The sequence below is a fragment of the Gymnoscopelus braueri genome (genome assembly GCF_963280865.1).
Source record: "Gymnoscopelus braueri genome assembly, chromosome: 2".
NCBI lineage: Eukaryota > Metazoa > Chordata > Actinopteri > Myctophiformes > Myctophidae > Gymnoscopelus > Gymnoscopelus braueri.
This window is the reverse complement of record NC_137604.1, coordinates 14572191-14592476: the sequence shown is the minus strand read 5'-3', so window position 1 is coordinate 14592476 and position 20286 is coordinate 14572191. Positions and strand designations below refer to the sequence as shown.

General features: G+C 41.4%; 1 protein-coding gene across 1 annotated transcript; it reads left to right on the top strand.

Annotated features, from left to right (window-relative positions):
* Positions 1 to 1038: 1038 nt before the first annotated feature.
* Positions 1039 to 15324, top strand: stra6l (STRA6-like). The gene is made up of 18 exons (XM_080450155.1): positions 1039 to 1105; positions 2250 to 2322; positions 2758 to 2858; positions 3377 to 3507; positions 5086 to 5206; positions 5514 to 5559; positions 7102 to 7227; positions 8228 to 8301; positions 8546 to 8657; positions 9259 to 9412; positions 9562 to 9637; positions 10562 to 10643; positions 10779 to 10827; positions 11025 to 11142; positions 11511 to 11630; positions 12548 to 12711; positions 13906 to 14049; positions 14979 to 15324. Exons 1-18 carry the CDS (start codon positions 1086 to 1088, stop codon positions 15233 to 15235), a joined length of 1968 nt encoding a protein of 655 aa, XP_080306281.1. The 5' UTR covers positions 1039 to 1085; the 3' UTR covers positions 15236 to 15324.
* The last annotated feature ends 4962 nt before the right edge of the window (positions 15325 to 20286 follow it).

Sequence of the window (20286 nt, the reverse complement as noted above, 5' to 3'; positions counted from 1 at the left end):
CTATGCATATGATGCTAACGTCCTAAATATAATGTATACCTGCTTTCACGCTATCTGTATGTATATCTTTATTAATTTTGATCATTTTAACCTGTTATCGACCTCTTTTCCTTTGCTCTCACTATACCTCTGTCCTCTCTCTTCTCATAGAATACTACAAAATGCATTTCAACCACTGCTTTACACCTGTAAAAAAGACGAATAAAACGGATTCTGATTCTGATAATAATGTGATTTGCAGAAAAGGGAAGACCAACTGACCAAGGCACTCTTGTGGAAAAAATTAAAAGCCTTAAATAGTCTGCTAATGCACGGCAATAATACAAAATACACCTATGCGTTACTGCAATAATGCCTTCATCAGGGTGACTAAAGTAGTAGTAGTAGTATTAAAAAGCCTTTAATAGTTTGGCTAATAGACTAATAAAGGCTTTTAACATTTTCCACAAGAGTACCTTGGTCTCTTCCCTTTTTTGCAAATCAATTTTGTCCCCATTTGCATCTAAGAGCACCTTGTTGGGGATTTTTACTCCAGCCAAACAGATGAGCTCCTTTGTCTCTTTTTTCGGATTATAATGTGTTGCTCTGGAATGAAGGATGGGTTGTGGAATGGAGGCGGGCCGAGAGGTGAATGGCCGTTTGGTTATCTCTGTCAGCTCACTGTTTACAGTCCCAATACTGAGTAACTAGTTGTCGATAGTGTGTGTGTGTGTGTGTGTGTGTGTGTGTGTGTGTGTGTGTGTGTGTTTGCGTGTGTGTGTGTGTGTGTGTGTGTGTGTGTGTGTGTGTGTGTGTGTGTGTGTGTGTGTGTGTGTGTGTGTGTGTGTGTGTGTGTGTGTGTGTGTGTGTGTGTGTGTGTGTGTGTGTGTGTGTGTGTGTGAGTGAGAGAGAGAGAGAGAGAGAGAGAGAAAACGTAAGTTAGGAGAGGGAGAGAAGAGAGAGCTATTAAAGAGGAAGTAATAAACTGATCAAACCTGGGGTCAAAGGTCAGCTGTGTGAGTCACCTGTTCAAAAACAGGAAAAAGAGAACGGTTTCACACACAGTGCTATAACACAACAGGCTGAAACACCACTTTATCTCCTTGATGAGGACAGATCAAAAAGGGTGAGTATAGACTGCGTCAACATTCTTATCGAAAGCTGTGAGATAGCCAACTGTTATGTATTTTACTATCAGCGGTTTATGATCTCGGAAATTGTTGTGAAGTTCATACGATCATATTGTGAGCTATGAAGGGGCCTTTGTGTAACATAAACAAGTGGGAACTGAAAGCTGAAACATGAGGTTGGGAGATGTTCAGTTTCATTATCGATGCACTATAGATTCAAGACATTAACACCTGTAAATGACCTGCTGTTCAAAGCCAGAGACCGTACTGCACTTGGTCCAAATGGATACGTATACACAAGCCTGTTGTTGACAGCTGGATAATTGGTCAGTAAATGACCCAAATCCAAATAGGAGAATTTAAGGTACTGGTTCGTATGCTGATAACGAGTAGCAGGGATGCATCATGCGTCAGATGCATGTAGACTTACTTAATTTTGGTTTCAATTTCAAATAATGTATTTGGTGTTCTTGAGATGAACTGAAGTTGAACAGAGATATCTGCACACCAAGCAGCTCCCGTTCAAATTTTTATTTTCAGCTGTTGTGAAGTTTTGGAGCACTTTGCTCTTCTCTTCTCTTCTCTTCTCTTCTCTTCTCTTCTCTTCTCTTCTCTTCTCTTCTCTTCTCTTCTCTTCTCTTCTCTTCTCTTCTCTTCTCTTCTCTTCTCTTCTCTTCTCTTCTTGATACTACAAGATACTACAACTAACTAAATAATACCAAACATTAATGATCCAATGCGAGATACAATAGTTTTGTTTTGTTTGTTATACATTAAATTATTCATAAGATCAGCTTCAGTTAAGTTTTTTTTTTTATTAATTTGGGATGGAGTTCAGCCTTAGTTCTGACTAGTTCAGCTGTAGTAGTGTTCAGGTCAGCTGCAGATAAATAGATAAAGATAGATACATACATTCTTTATTAGTCCTTGCGGATATCCATCAGGACACATAAATTACACAATACATAAACAAACAAATAATACGATACATAAACAAATTACACAATACGGAGTTCAGTTCAGTTCAGCTGTAGTTTTGTTTAGAATCAAATATCAATCAGATTTAGGTGTCTTTGGGTACTTAGAAAAGCGCTATACATTTGACATTATTATTATCAATCATGCTGTGTGCTCCAATAGGAGCTCCATGGAGGTCACCTGTCACAATGGAATCTCCATGGATCTCTTCCTGCATCTGTCCATCATCCCAGCAGTAAGTCAAGTTCAAACCTTTAACCACGTAAACCCTATATGGTTGACCGGAGGCCCTCAGGGCTCTGTACTAGTGTATTTTCTGTTTTCTATATTGTGGGGAAAGCTTTCGCAGAAAATAGCCGATCGACAAGCCCATAGCGCGTCGCGTGTTGTGAGCTTGTCGATCTACTATTTTGTGCAAAAGCTTTCCCCGCAATAATGATGCTGGGGTTTAAGTGGTTAAATCCTATATACCCTTCACTGACTATACTGTGCCAAACAAGTGGACTCAAAAGACTAATCTACTTCTCCTCAGCTGTTAACAAAGTCTTTGAAGTGGCTTTGATGTGTGTTTTGGTTTAACGTGAATTGAAAATGTTAAATGATGATTGCTGAAGCCTTTTCGCTGAACCTTATTATCATGATGACATGTGTTTTTGCTGTGGTCTTCCAGCTGGTGATTGTACTGGCGTTGTCGTTCCTCCAGACACGTGCGCGCCGACTGCCTGTTGACCACAGGCTGCCGTTCCTGGAAGGACGCTTTGGAGTCGTAGTGTGAGGATGAACATTCTCTCTCAGAATACGACATCATACATGTTGGGAAAAGTTTTTTTGTCCAGTGCTCTTATGTTTTCTATCAGTTCTCACACTTTTTAAATACAAGGACCCCCAAATTAATGTATTTGGCCACAGACCGCCATCGGAAAATATTTTGTGCCAGGGAGTCAGGGACCCCCTTACAAGGATTTGTGTTGTTAAAATGTTTGAAAAAATATTCCAAATTTTTCACATTTTTTCCAGATACAATAAAAGCAGACCTACAAGCTAAAAAAAAGCAGCTCTCAATGCATCGCATCGTTGTGAGCTTGTACCTTGATCTGCTATTTTTCAAATATCCAGGATATATAAGTTTAAAGTGGTTAAACTGCTTTTGATGCTATATTAACTAATCTTGCCGGGGACCCCCTGGAACTTTGAGAACCACTGACCTCCACCACCGACAGGCATGTTGTTGAAGTTTGTGTGGTTGTGTTGTGTTGTGTTACAGACATTTGCTGTGTTGTGTATTTCAGGCCTCTAGACACCATCGGCAGCCTCAGCAACCGCTGGTCGTATGGGTTCGCGTTCGGTGCTGTGTCCTCCAGTGTCCTGCTGCTGTTCTCTGAGCGTTACATCCCCTTCAATGTCCCGCCCTGGGCTAGAGGTACTGCACTGTCTGTCACTGTACTACACACAATGTAAACATACTGTAAACAATGTCCCCCCTAGGCTAGAGGTACTGCACTGTCACTGTACTACACACAATGTAAACATACTGTAAACAATGTCCCCCCCTGGGCTAGAGGTACTGCACTGTCACTGTACTACACACAATGTAAACATACTGTAAACAATGTCCCCCCTAGGCTAGAGGTACTGCACAGTCACCAGGGGCGCCGATATTTATAAGCTCTAGTGGGTGCCCAACCTGGCACACATGCACGCGGGTTTTGGCCGGATAATTAACTTTTTTGGGGGGGTTTTGTAACTTTATTTCGGTTAATTCGGTTTATTCAGTGGTGATCTGAACCAGGCGATCTGATTAAAATAAATATATATATATATATATATATATATATATATATATATATATATATATATATATATATATATTTTTTTTTTTTTACCAGGGTGCTCCTCACCCACAGTGGGTGCTTTAGCGCCGAGGCACCCACAGTATCGGCGCCCTTGACTGTCACTGTACTACACACAATGTAAACACACTGTAAACAATGTCCCCCCTGGGCCAGAGGTACTGCACTGTCACTGTACTACACACAATGTACACATACTGTACAGTATCACTGTTTCCCAAGCAATGGGTCGGGACCCATTTGTGGGTCCCGGGCCGATTGTTTTTCCTATATTTATAAAATACATATCTTATTTCAAACGATTTTTAAAAGGTTTAAACAAAAAAAAATACAACTTTTCATCAATTAAAAGGGATGTGAAAAACATTTTTAAAAAGTATTTCATGAATAGAATCTGGAAATCAAATAATTTCCATAAAATGTAAGTAAATAAACTGTTATGAAGGGTCTCGAGCTAAAAAGTTTGGGAACCACTGCTCTACATCATACTGTGCGCATACTGTGCGCATACTGTACAACATACTGTACAAAATACTGTAAAAATGTGAAATGGTGAGGAGGAAACCATACAAGGCACCAACCTGCTCATCGGGAGCAGTCAGGTGTTCAGTGTCTTGCTCAAGGACAATTCGACACTAACCCAGGGGGAGCCCGGGAATCGAACCGGGAACCTTTTGATTCCCAAGCGGACGCTCCTGAGCCATAGACAAGGTGTACACATACTGCTGGCACTTGTTTGATGACATATAACAGAGCAAGGGTGAAACATAAGGCCTATAAAACTATACATTAAACAGAAATACTTATATTATGTTATACTATATATTATGTATTGTGTGACGGGCAGTACCAGTGTTGTGATGGTTATCCCATTTAGATCTGTTACATCTATACGTTGTTACACCTTTCAAGTCTGGAACACCTCTGTCATTTTAGTTGTTGCTATATATAGCAACATAGATTTTTTGTAATTATTTGAATAAAGATTTAAAGTTTTTCAGAGAACTTAGATCAGGTCAGGACAGGACTGAATTTATTTGTATAGCGCTTTTATAAACAAAGTAGTTTTTAGAAGGCATTTTTAGAATCGGCCCTCAGGTCTAACTGGGTTAATAATGATGTTATTTTCACTTTTTGCATGTGCATAGCCATAGTGTACCTGGTTGGAGCGTTGGAGATTGGCTTGGTTTACTTCCCTTTCTTTGCCTGTCTGTCCACTCCCTTCAGAGGCGTTGGAGCAGTGCTGGGAATACTCTACACTCTACCCTGGTAATCATTTTTATTTGAGCTACTTTCAGTTGTGGAAAGTTTACTAAGTATATGTACTCGTACTACACTACTCAAACACTGTGTAATTGTGAGGTATGTTTTACTTTACTTGAGTATTTCCCATTTTCAATACTTTTACATCTGCTGCACTTCATCTCAGTGGCAAATATTGTAATTTGTAGTCCACTACAATCATTTGAAAGCTTTGGTGATGGATTGATCACGCAATGGACTGTATTTAACGATTTGTATGCATTGTGTATGCAGACTGTTTGTATTGTACCTGAGTGGTCGTGTCTGATTGCAGGATCATTGTGACTCTGTGGGACATGTTCTCCTGCCCTGATGGTAAGGTAGGTGAGTACTGGTTTTGTACTGGTCTGATCAACACAGGGAGTGTAGATTCGCCAGGGAGTGTAGATATTGGAAATATAGTTACATACCATTACATGAGCATGCATCTTAAAGGGATAGTTCACCCCCAAAATGACTTTTTTTTCTATCGATTAGTCGCCCCATGGAGACTTGGATTCATGGATATTCTTTTGTTTTTGTCGCATTCCTAAGACAATAATTTGATGACCGGTAGGTGTTCCGGTAGGAGACACAAAGTGTCTCCTTTGTATCTCCTACCGGAACCGCTGCCTACCGGTCCGCTGGTCGTCAAATCTTTGGCTTAGGAATGCGACAAAATAAAAAAAATATCCATGAATTCTCCGTGGGGTGACTAATCGATAGGAAAAAAGTATATTTTTGGGGTGAACTATCCCTTTAAAGGACCACTTCAACCATTTTCAACCTATCTTCATATAATTGGTCCTCACTAATGTCAACTATTATAATATAATAAAATGTTTGTCTATTCAGAGGAGGGCCGTGGACAGTTCAGAAACCTACCAGTGACATCATCGGTACTAGGCGTGTTTGCAAGATTTCAAATACATTATTCTATCTTTCATGAATGCGAGAACAATGGCTTCTATTATAGCATGCTAACTTTCCAGGAATAGAAAGCCTGCAGTTTCTATTCGCTTGGATTCCCCATCGATGATGTCACTGGTAGGCAGGTTTCTGAACTGTCCACAGCCCTCCTCTGAGACACAGTGAGTAGACAGAAATGTTACCATATTGAGCCATAATGAGCATTAGTGAGGACCAATTATATGAAGATAGGTTGAAAATGGGTGATGTGCTCCTTTAATATGCTATTATTAGTTTATTATTGCAAAACTGTAATGAGTCAGTGTATAGAGTATGTCAATGACACAATACCATAAACCAGTGATTCTCAAACGTTTTAATTTCACCCCCAGTTTGATATGATTTTTATCTCTTGGACCCCCAAAGTACACTGTAAAATCCTCAGTGTTAATTTAACTCTAGTGTACAAATGGAACCAAATGGACCCTAAGGTTCCATTTGTACACTGTCAGAGTTACAGACCTGTATGTCCTATAAAGGACCATTGGGGGTCCCCAGACCGCACTTTGAAAAACACTATGGGTCTAATAACGGCCTGGCTTTATGTGGATATCTGGTGTCATGTTGAACACGTCATATCGATGGCATCAGCCATCGCTAGATACAGAGGGACGGTGGATCTGGGATCACAAACCAAATATTCACAATATGAAATAATGAACATATTCTTCCTCCCTGCTTGTTGAAGCTGGGAATTTACCCACCAATCAATCAATCAATCAACATATTATTCGATCTGTGGGAGCTGGGTATATACCATAATGAATGTATGAGTGAATCAACATGTTCTTCCTCTCTGTCTATCTATATGAGCTGGGTAAATACCCGAACGACCGAACAAACCAACAAACCAACGAACCAACAAATGAAAAAACAAACAAACAAACGAACATGTTCTTCCTCTCTGTGTGTAGGAGCTAGGTAGATACCAGAAGATCATTTCCCAGTGGCCGTCCATTCTGTCTCTCATCTTCCTCCTGGGACGATATGTCTACATGCTGTTCAAAGCTGTCCGTGTGCACCTGCAACTGCAGCAGGAGGTTAGAATGTATGTGAACGTGTGTGTGTGTCACGTGACGTCAAAGCTGTCCGTACGTATACACCAGCAACTGGAACAGGAAGTCAAAATATGTGTGTGCATGTGTACAATTGAAGCATTTAGCAGACGCTCTTAATTAACTGCCAGAATTATTTTCATATTTTTTTAGCCAGTGCCAGAGTTTTTCATTGGAAAAAAAAAAGTACTCAGGAGCCGAAATACAGCATTTTTAAGTTTTAAGTTAACAAGGAAGTGGATAGGAGTCTAGATCTTCAACTAATCATATCTCCTTGGTCTTTGGGTGAAATTGGAAAAAAAAAACATAAGAAAAAAACGCGGTTCGCGTAGATCTACGTGATTGGCAGTCAATGTGTTAATCCAGAGCGATTTACAGTAAGCAAGGACAACACGAGGTAAAACATCAAATGCATAGAAATAGTAATCTAGGATCATAGGTAGGCTAAACCAAGAACCTTTCATCAGTCTAAACAGTAGAATATCCCCATAATCTATAATCTGTACATTGAAACTACAGACTATAGGATGCCAGGTCTACAAATGACCTGGCATCTGTCTGTGTACAGTATATGCACATCAGGCAACAATCATTAAAACAATGGACCTTGACTGAAGATTGAACTAGAGGTATTTACACAGTGAGAGACTAAAAAAGCACAACATTATAAAAGTTATGTTCATTTATTTAGTTATGTTATTTAGGATGTGTTTTACTTGTTGACAGATGTAGAAAGATGCTAGATTTGATGTCTACTTGATATGATAGTTATGTATGTCTGCATCAAAACACAACGCATTGAGAGCTTGAAAGATGCAGCTATTTTCGGCGAGAGATTTGAGAGATTTGGTGTTGAGTGAAAAACCTAGGGGACCAAGTATAGACGCCTGGGGGACTCCAGTCAATGAAGTATATATGGTTTATAAATATTCATTAGATAGCTCTTATCTTTGAGGATGACTGAGATGAGTTGTCTATGCTGCAGGAGTCAGAGGAACTGATGCAGCAACACCAGCTACAGCATACCAAAAGACTGCTGCGGAGAATACCTGCAGACAGGTAGACCAGCCACACACACACACACACACACACACACACACACACACACACACACACACACACACACACACACACACACACACACACACACACACACACACACACACACACACACACACACACACACACACACACACACACACACACACACACACACACACACACACACACACACACACACACCTGGCACTGTGCAACTTAAGCAAAAACCAGGCATAACGGTATATCAACCCTGTGTCTACAGTGGTCAGCCAGTGAGCTGGTTTCAGAGGAGGGTGTATGAGTGGGATCCATACTTCAAGTTCCCCAACAGAATCATCGGTACTGCTATAATATCCCTCATAGGGCTGTATACGGTAAGGAGACGACGGGTGGGTGACATTTTGTACAGTGTGTGTGTGTGTGTGTGTGCATGTATTGTGTGTGAAGCAGCTCAAAATGTGTGTACTATTTGGTTGCTGCTGATAGCTGTGAGTAATGCCTGGAAAATGTTCTGCCCTCTTGGTGACTTTGACTGAAAATACTCACTTGTATGTGGAAAGGTTGCTTACTTTTGTGAACTTATGAAACACACACGCACACAGAAGGGCACATGGCTGTGTAGATTATAACAGAACTTTATGATCCCTCTTACAAGGGCACATTGGAACATAGATGCTCTCTTTCTCTGTCTGTCTGTCTGTCTGTCTGTCTGTCTGTCTGTCTGTCTGTCTCGATCTCTCACTCTTTCTCTCTCTATCTGTCTCATTTTGTTTTGATTAACTTTTTTTACCCTCTGTAGACAATGACCAGAAAATTCTTTCTGGGTTTTAATTAATTCTCCCTTATCCCACTCTGTCTGTCTGTCTGTCTGTCTGTCTGTCTGTCTGTCTGTCTGTCTGTCTGTCTGTCTGTCTGTCTGTCTGTCTGTCTGTCTGTCTGTCTGTCTGTCTGTCTGGCTGGCTGGCTCTCTCTCAGGTGACATTAGCAAACTACAGTCTCAGTGACCTGGCCTTTGACAAGTTGGACATGTGGAAGAACACTCTTCAAAATTTGGCTGCTTCCTGTAACCAGAGTCAGGCTCTGGAAGCCATAATTCTACAACTGGAAGAGTTCACCTATGTGGCTAGGAGTGAGTCGTATAATTCATATTCATAACCATAATCGAATCACTAGAATAACACATCGTAGACACTGACTGTAGTGTAATCCCAACCATAACCACAAATTAGCAATTAGTAAAGTGTCAAATCTTTTTTGTTTGTTTGTTGTTTGGTTCAGAGTCTTGGTTTGCTACCACCATGTTTGCCAGTCTGACCTCTGGAGTGTACATCTTCCATGTGTTGGCATGTTACAGGTAGGAGAGTTGTTCTGTCGTTATGTCACTCTCCATCCACAATACACAGTTTCATCGTCAATTGGGCGGTCATAGCTGAATGGGTACAGAGGCCGCCTGGGAAACAGAAGGTTCAATTCCCGGCCCGGCTATGTGTCGAGGTGTCCATGAACAAGAAACGTGCCGCCTAACTGCTCTGCTCCCCCCCAAGCGCTCAATATGACCACCTTAGAGCAGCCATCAGCTGGGTGAAACTGAATTTCACCCTGTGGGATTAATAAGGCCTACATTAAATCACAACACAACGCCATGGAACTTTGTTTGTATATTAGATTTCAAACTCAATATCTGAGATATAGTGTAGTTTGGTGGTTAAGGGTCAAGATCAAGAAGTCAAACTATTGATTAACACCTTGTCATACATATTGTAAATTGTTGAACTAGTCATCATAGAGGAATTAGACTGATTGTATTTGAAAGCTTGTCTTGCCATTGAGTTGAGTGTTGAGTATGACACCTAGTGGTTGTCAATAGAATTATTGGAAGGAGACTGCACACCAAATGGGGTTATTGTAGTTTGGACATCGTTGGATTTAGCTCCGTCTGTCAGTAGAGACAGATAATGGACATAAAACGTACAGATTTTAGCTTAAGATGACAAAAGATAAGGATATAAATTGACATTTAATTTTGGCAACCACGTCGCTCATCTATCTCTGGGCCATCCCTCTTAATATATAGACACCCCAGAAACAGTAGACACTAGACAGACATTTTGTATTTGAATAATACGACACAAAGTTTCTGTATGTACATGGTTGAATATGGATGCCAATAAAGATTTGTTGTTGAAAGCAGTTTTTCCAATTGAGCTATTGACATGAAATACCTGTTAGCCATGAATCCATTACTAAATACTGTTTTCATGTTGTACTACTGTCATAGGAAACACCTTAAGAGACTGTGGGCTGGACAGAAAGGCTTTCTTCCTGAGAAGTTCCATAACCCTAGCTCTGCTGTCAGTGTAGTGAGTAACACACACACACGCACGCACGCACGCACGCACACACACACACACACACACACACACACACACACGCACGTACACACTTGCCCAAGGACTCAAACATAACGTAAATGTATTTGTTATTGATCTTTGCAGGCTGCGATTGCAAGATACTCGGGATGGCAGATAGCTTTCACACTGTGGGGTAAGAACTTTTCTTTTGTGAGACAGATAAAAACACAAGACATACAGTATGTATGACTTTCCTGAGTGTTAATTGAACTGTGAGAGTGTAAAAATAGACTGTGTTGTTCATGTTCAAATATGATAGCGCTGGTGATTTAGTGAGACAAGAATATGACAGATAATGTGTGTCATTATTGTTTTCTGATGTGATTCCAGGCTACCTGATAGTTCATTTTGTCCAGTTTCTGTTTGCCCTGCTCTTTGTCTACGCGCTGGTTCTACCCATACAGCATGGCAGAGTGGCAGCCATGCTCACTAACCTCGGAATCATAATGTAAGACTACCTACTGTACTGTACCTACTGTAAATGTATGTATGTATGTATGGCCTAGCCCTATTTTATACATAGGGTATTTGAAAATAGCCGATCTACAAGCTCACAACGCGTCGCATCGCGACACGTTGTGAGCTTGTAGATCAGCTATTTTCAAACATTTTAGTACTTTTACTTTTGGTACTTTAAGTATATTTTGATGCCAATACTTTTGTACTTTTACGTAAGTAACATATTGAACACAGGCCTTTTACTTGTAACAGAGTATTTCTACATTGCAGTATTGATACTTTTACTCAAGTAAAAAATTACTTTTTCCACCACTGGTGATATACCTAAACATGCTAACTGACCTCTGCTTGTGACAGTCTAACCATAGGTGTGGTGATAGCGCTGGTGATTCTGCAGGTTGTTCTGGTTCAGATCTTCTTTCTCCAGGACAAGATGTCTCCCACTGACAAACACAAACCTCTAGCTCTCAACAACAGGTAGGCGACAGAAATGCAAGTGTACACACAGGGTCAACAGGTAAAACCTACATTGATTTTGGGTTTATTGGTGCAGTTTGACACATTTATTTCCAAGCTGCATAAACATCTAAGCAGAAACTATGTGATGCTTAAAGGTGTAGTTCACCCAAAAAATTACTTATTTTCTATCAATTACACACCCCATGAAGCCTTGTATTCAAGGGAGTTTGTAACCCTATCATTCCATTGTGACAAGCTCTGCAGACACAGAATGCATTGAGAAGTGTTAAATGTTATAACACCCACTTCATAATGGCACGAGAACGATAGGACTCTGGATACAAATCGGTGAAGTTGCCCTTCACCGATTTTAGGGGGCACGGGGCGCAGTCGGTAGCACTTTTGACTCACAGCTAGAAGGTCCTGGGTTCGATTCCCGCAGGGGGCGCTGTGGGCGCTGTGGGCATGTTCTCTCCTCCGCGTCATCAGTGCCCATACCCTAGGTGGGGTTGGCGAAAGGGCCTTTCTGTGTGGAGTTTGCATGTTCTCCCCGTGCACCCTAGGGTAGGTACCCTCACAAAAACATGCACTAATCCTGGTCACTATACTGCCTCCCCCTGGCCAACCGGGGCGCCTGATGGAGGGGAAAGGAACTGGTTGGAATAACGTGTTCCTTCCACGCGTTACGTCCAACCAGGGAAACTCTCCCCTATCAGGTGATAAGAAGGTCAGTTGACTCTCATGCATTGAAGGAGGCATGAGCTCGGCCCTGGCCTCCCTAGGTTGGCAGAGGGAAGGTAGTGCCCAGGATTACATAGACAATTGGCACTGGGTGTAAAAAATAGGGTTACAAAATCCTGGGATAAAAATTTTAGCAAAAAAAAAATGAATAAGTTGCCCTTTTAACGCAAGTTAACCTTTTTTGCCCCACTCAGGAAGGCGTTCCACTGCTTCAACTATTTCTTCTTCTTCTACAATGTGGTGATGGGGCTGAGCAACTGCATCCTGAGACTGCTGTGCAGTGTGGTGGTGGGAACATGGCTGGTCTCCCGTATTGACCGAACGATCATGCAGAGGGGGTACGAGACCATGGACCCTGGTACGCTCACCACCAATGAGAACGTGTTGCAGGACAAATTATATGTAAAACTGAAACATTGCAGGGCTGCAGCTAATTATGTTCATAATCACTCAATCTTTTCATTATTTTTCTGATTATTTGACCAGAAGCCACTTCACTTTGAATAATCTATGTTGTAAATACATTTTAGACCATGGAATTATGGTGACGTTTTTCTGAACACAAACATACATCTTGAAATTGTTTAATATCCTGGCATAAGGATTTAGTTCAAAAATCTTTTATTTCTTATTATGGAACAAAGACAAGCGTTCATATTTTAGTGCAGTTGTAAATAGCACACAATAATTCTTACATGATTGATTACTAAAATTCAATTTGAATACATTTATTTTGATCAACTCATTCAATGTCGAAGAGCAGGGTAATATTTTTTTTATAATATGTCTAGGTTCTTACTGAACACCAGGGCTCAAAATGCATGGCCTGCTACAGTATACTCAGTGGAACAATATAGGCTTTTGTCCAGAAGATGGCAGTATTTCATGTGTTCTGTGTCAGAGAATGAGTACAGTGACACTACAGTGGCCTTTCAGTCATACATTTTTTAATCCTCACTTATTCAACATTTCAGCTCAAATATTGTTTTTTCCTACAGCCTCAGGTCAATGTGTAACAACCTACTGTACAATGTCCAGTACTGTAAATGCTGTATTCATTGGTGACTTGTACAGTCTATAACATCCTTAGAATTGAGTGTGCAAATAGAGATAGATAGATATTGCAGATGTATACTTAAAGGTAGGGTAAGTGATGTTTTTTACTATATTTTGATAGTAATCATTGCTACAGCGCGTTTGTTCGCTACAGGGGTCTCTACAGCTCTTTAGTAAACAGAATTTAGTACATTTTCAGGTAGGTGACATATATTAAGCCAATCAGGAGAGAGCATTGAAAATGCATTTTCTGTTTAATAAAGAGCTGGAGAGACATGGAGACTCCTTTTACCGAACAAACACTCTATAGCAATGAGTACTATCAGAATATAGAGCTATTTAACACTTATTTTAACCAAAGTAAATCACTTACCCTACCTTTAATTAATTCCGTAGGAAATACATACAATCAACTGTTCATTTATGGGTCCATTCCAGGTTACAATTGATATCTTTGTCCAGTGTGTGTATCTAACAGTCACACCCTCATATGCAGGCTACAGTACATGGATTGGGATGATCTTCGCTGATCACTACCACAACAATCCAGTGATGGTGTGTTTCTGTCAGCTTCTGGTCTCCAACACTCTGGAGAGACGTACGGCCTCTGCTTACTCCACATTCAACAACAGACCAACTGGTCAGTTGTGTGTGCGCGTGTGTGTGTGTGTGTGTGTGTGTGTGTGTGTGTGTGTGTGTGTGTGTGTGTGTGTGTGTGTGTGTGTGTGTGTGTGTGTGTGTGTGTGTGTGTGTGTGTGTGGCACAGTGGTTCAGTGGTTAGCACCTTTCTGTGTGCAGTAGGCGTGTTCTCCCTGTGTGCATGTGGGTCTCCTATCACACTAACTGAAGCACATGCATGCAGTGGTGGAAAAAGTACTCAATTTTTTTACTTAAGTAAATGTACCAATAATGCAATATAGGAATACTCTGTTACAAGTAAAAGTCCAGAATTCAAAATTTACTTGAGTAAAAGTACAAAAGTGTTGGCATCAAAATGTACTTAAAGTACCTAAAGTAAAAGTACTAAAATATTTGAAAATAGCTGATCTACAAGCTCACAATGCGATGCGTTGTGAGCTTGTAGATCGGCTATTTTCAAATAGCCTATGTATAAAATAGGGCTAAAATGGTTAATGTATGTTTCATAATATCATAATTTATATCTGAAAAGTAACTAGTCACTAAAGTTTTCAAATAATTGTAGTGGAGTAAAAGTACAATATTTGCCTCTGAGATGTAGTGGAGTAGAAGTAAAAGTATTGGAAATTGGAAATACTCAAGTAAAGTACAAGTACCTAAAAAATGTACTCAAGTACAGTACTTAAGTAAATGTACTTAGTTACTTTCCACCACTGCATGCATGTTAGGGCCAGGCCTCGCCTCAGTCAACGTACCTTGAACACTGTAAAAAATAAAGGTTCATAATAATGTCTGATGTTATGTCCAATAACTCCCATTCTTTCCACTCATATAGCCATCCATCAACTTGTACATCACCTTGGTGTCTCTCTGAAGTAACCTTGTTTCTTTCTACCTGACTTTCCTTCCATTCTTTATCATCTCTTCCAGAACATTCGGCACACAGTAGAGCCAGGAGACGCTGGCTGCTCCTCTACACCTTACTGAGGAACCCTCGTCTGATCCTCCTCAGAAAGCACTATCCAACAAACGCCACTACTGTCCCATCATCACCATCATCACCACAGTCAGACAGCCATCACCCTGACCAGGCCACAGTGGTTCGGACGTGGGTCATGGCCTCACAGATGCAGAACGGCCAGCCAGCGTCACCACCGGAGATCATAATCACACCATGTGAAGAATGATAAAGACTCAACTCCATACATACGTAATAAGTAAAGTTACAAACTTATGAGGAATTCTTTCCCTCCTTTGCATGGTATTGCATAGGATAAACCAGTGGTCTTCAACGTTTTTCAGGCCAAGGACCCCCTAGCTGAGAGAGAGATGAAGCAGGGACCCCCCCACTACATATTGTATCAAATTGTGTTGTAGATTAAACTTTTTTTTTTAACTTTGTTTGCTCTTTTTTCCCCTCTACACCTATACCTCTTTGCCAAAAATAGCTGCGAGGCGTTGAGAGCTTGTAGATCTGCTATTTTTGGCTAAAGTTCTCCTCAGAAAAGGGATGCTAGGGTAATGTAAAAAAGAAAAATCATATCAAACAAAGATTTGGTATCCCGGACCCCCTGTTGAAGACCCCTGGGTTAAACGATTACAAAAGGAATCACTGGGTCACATTTAATGTTGCCTTTAATTATTCATGTGCTAGCATTAAAACAGATTTAAATTACCCAGGTTCAATGCCTGGCAGTGGTGCCTCCGGCTTGGTGGGGCGCTCCAAGGAACACATGTGTGCCTATGGGTGGGAAGATAGTGAGGGGTGATGTCCTTATCGCTGCACTAGTGACCCCTGCTTGTCTGTCTGTCTGTCTGTCTGTCTGTCTGTCTGTCTGTCTGTCTGTCTGTCTGTCTGTCTGTCTGACTGACTGACTGACTGACACGCACACACACACACACACATGTTTCAGCTCAGGTGACACTGTGCCTCTGCATTGCCCTTTTAGAATCTTATACAATAATTTGCATGGGAGGGAAACAATTTCCAAAGTGTTAACTTTATAGTGCAGAAACTGCACAAAGCAGCCTGCCAAACTTGAGGTACTTTTATTTTACTGCAGTATTTCCGATTTTCAATACTTACTTCAACTCTACATATCAGAGACAAATATTGTGCTTTTTTACTCCACTACAATTATTCGAAAACTTTAGTTACTGGTTACTTTGTAGATTTAGATTATTATTACAAAACATACATTAACCAGCCCCTAAATACCTTTGGTATTCGAAAATAGCAGATCTACAAGCTCACAACGCGTCTCAACGCGACACTTTGTGAGCTTTGTGAGCTGCTATTTTCAAAGGATTTGTATATATTAAGTATGTTTTGATGCCAATACGTTTGTACTTTTACTCAAGTAAAATTTGAATGCCTGACTTTTACCACATTGTGGTATTGATACTTTTATTTTAAAGAAATGTGAGTACTTCATCTCACCACTGCAAACATTTAGTTGTTTTCCTCATAAGCTACATGATGTGTTTATAAAGTATGGGTTGAGATCATAGGGTTGAGATACAATAATGGGCCATGCGCCTGTAGCATTGAGTAGTATGCCACAAGACAGCAATTTCAAAGTGATGGGAGAAACATGCTTATTTTATAGAGACCTGGTTTAAGAATGTTCATTTTTTCTTCTTTTTTTCTTCAGTTTTCTGGTTGCATGAAGCAGCAGGAATGTGCCTATAATGATGCTGATATTGATTGCTGCCTTGCTGGTGTCAAAGTTATAGAAATGTCAGCATGTAATGGATAATGATGATACACTTAACTTAAAGCTTGTACGCAGTACAGAGGACAGAGTTTTGATTGTTTTGTTTCTTTACTTTGTTTTTTAATAAAAATTAAATGTTTCAATAAACTCGTAAAACAAAGTTCAATTTCAATGTTGTGTAATTTGTAGAGCACAGCAGGCTAATGCTGTGTGTGTGCTGTGCGTGTGCGTGCGTGTGCGTGTGTGATAACCTCGCATCTTTCCATCCACCAGTTCGTCCTGATGACAGCCAGCAGTGTTGGACAGTGACCCATTAGCCCTAGTGGTGTCTATGGGAAACCACCAGACCAGCCAGCAGATGAGTGGGTGAGGCTGGGAACGAGGCTACCAGACCAGTGGATCTACACACTGCCGATACAAATGAAGACGAAAGTGCGTCACTCTGAGGAAAATAAACAAACAACATGACACACACATCCAAGGAGTTCCACAACAATACGCGATAAAAAAGGTACAATTAAATATCTGTGTTGTATAAAATAGAGGTTGTGAATTAATGTTAATTACAATTAATGTGTGGGATAAGTAAATAAAGTAGACAAACTGGTACCCAAAATGCCCCGACCCCCCCCCCAGTGCGCCCTGCACTTTCACCAGTAAAGCCTGTACTTCTCGAACATGCACAAAATAAATATATAAGGTGCTTACCCGGTTGCCCCAAATGTTAACTAGCGATCTGGAGTCTTTGTGCAATGTATTAGTCCACATTTTTCAATAGGTATGTGTTTTAATCCCGGCTGTGTCGGATTCTGTCGGAAGTTCCCTGTATTCCTCAATGGGCGGTAGTGGGGGGGCGCACCTGACAAAACCCGGTATTACACTCAATGTAAACAGGAAGTAAACGAGGGGGGAAATGGCGTTCGGTAACAGAAGGGATTAAAACGCATATCTATTGAAAAATATAGACTAATACATTGCACAAAGACACCGGATCGGATCGCTAGTTAACATTTGGGGCAACCGGGTAAGCAACATCGATAATGTATCTACGATTATCTTGATCTAAGGCTATTGATAATGATGTATTGTATTGTGTACATTATATTAGTACGTTGTTTACATGCAGGGACTGGAAGCTGTGAGCTGTAGTGACTTGAACCAACACTTTTATAAAAGTTTGTTGTTTTAACTTGATCATCACTCATCAAGCTAATACACAACAAATAGTTGTTCTTTGTAAACTGGCTGTGTGGGTGTGAAAGGGGGGCTCGGGCTTCAAGAATCAAGTGCTGCTATGATGGACTGACCAGGGATCAGATTACTGCAGCCAATATATATATATATGGGGGAACAAAGTTGTTGGATTTCTTATTAATTGAGGTGAAAACGTGCAATGTCATATCATTGTCAATGTCTCTTATTGTAGGCTGCTACTGCATGGAGTAGCCTATAGCTGACATCTGATCTTGCAGACTGTGTTTAATTTATTATATAATTTATAATCTATTGTTCAATATTTATTCTGACTTCCTTATTACTAAGTGATGTTTATTAAAATGCAATATGTTTCATGTAGTTCTTCTAACTTTCACTTAAGCTTTATTGTCTCTTAAAATAGAAAGTCTAACATTAACAATCTGGTCTTTATCCAGAGCTACTGTAATAGTGTTTATATTAAGTTAATTAAATTCCGAGGAGCCCATTTGGTTACATTTGTAATTTACTCTTTGGAGCTACACCAGTTCAGTCCACACACACAGGTAGACTGCGTCAACTTTTAATGAAGAGGTGTACAGACAAGGACTCAAATCATTTTCAGACTTCAGGGGAAAAGCTTGTTCATCTTTAATCTAATATTTCTGTTTTCCATCTCCCAGCTTTGCTGTGCTCACAGAAAGACAATCAGTCTTGTTCACCCCCTCCGTTTGAGCCAGAGCAGAACATTTGGCACCACCACCGGCACCGGAGGGGCCCATTGCCTCTTTGGACCCACAGCTGGTGCTGCTGCAGTGGCAGCTCTGCAATTGGTCCAGATTGAAGCTCAGGCCCAGCTCGTCCTCCAGCAACGTACTGCTCCAGCAGCTGAAACTGTTGTCAGCCAGCGTGATAGCGGCAGTGTGATTGTTGTCTCCTTGCTATCCAGAAACCTCTCGGTACACAGTGTGTGCTGAGAAGTGTAGGAGTGGGGTTAAACATTGCAACACAATGTATCACCACCACAGCCAGCAACAGGGGACGCCACAGCCTTCCTCCAATAGGCCCGGTCCTACTCCTCACCAACAGCAGCCAAATCAACAGCACAATAGTTTCAAGTACCCTCCTCCTAGCCATCTGCCTGAAGAGCTGGTATCGACCATGGCTACCAGGGGATCCGGGGACATAGACCACTGTCTCATGGACCTTATGAACCGGCCAAACCCGAACCAAAGGTCACGGCCAAATCCGGACCAAATGTCAGGAACTGCAGGCTGCAGCTCCGACCAACTAGGCCACCAAGGGATGGACTGGTCAAACTACCCACACCCCAGCCAAATGTTTGCCAGTCCTCCCTCCACTGTCACCCAGCAGTCGCAGAGCAGCCCCTCTGCAATTGGTAATCAGGCCTGGATGCAAGCCCCTGTCTATGACCCACCTGCCCCTCAGACTAGGGGCTCCCATGGTGGTGGAAATTGCGACGGTGGAGGTGTGAATAAGCAAGATTTATACACCCCAGAACGTGCAGAGAGTATCTTGGCCACCTTGGGGCTCTCCAATGAGGATCTCGGGTTTCCGAGTCAGAACCCTGAAGATCAGCTAAACAATTTAGCCTTCATCCTTCGGTTTCTCCAGGTGAATAAATCAAAAGGCCAGAACAGTGCGGCTTCCTCTTCATATTCTCAGAGTGCTTCACGCGCCATCCATGATATACTGCCACCTCCTGCCCGCTCCTTGCCAAGTACTGGACGTTTGCAATCCCCAGAAGTGCCTAGGTTCCACAGTGTTCCGCAGACTGCAGGAAAAGTCATTGACTACGGTCAGGCCAGTCAAGCCACTGATGACGGCAGTGGTAGAGAGACTTCCAAACGAGATCCGGCATCCTCTGAAGGGAAGGTACATGAAACGGACATGCCTGACTGGCTGCACATTCGTCTGCAACCTTTTGAATCAAACAAGCATGTTGACCTGGATTACTGCAGGTCAGGCGGTGAGGTTCACAAGAACACACGACTGTCGCCTGCGAGAGAATTTCCCCCACTCTACAGATCTCGTCATCCAGACCGAGAGTACAGTAGAGACGGCCCCAGACCAAGCCCTTCATCTGAAACATTGAACGATTCTTCGTCATCATCAAGACATCCTGTATTGGAATCGCATGGGGCCACCAAGAGGGTGAGTGCCAACGTGTCATCTTATGACTATGGGTCTCCTTAAAGGAATACCTGCACACTTTGAATTGAAGTCTTTTTCTCTTTACAAAGGCAGTTGTCAGATACAGTATGTCTTTGTCATTCTGCTCAGTGTCGTTCTTATTTGAAACCAAT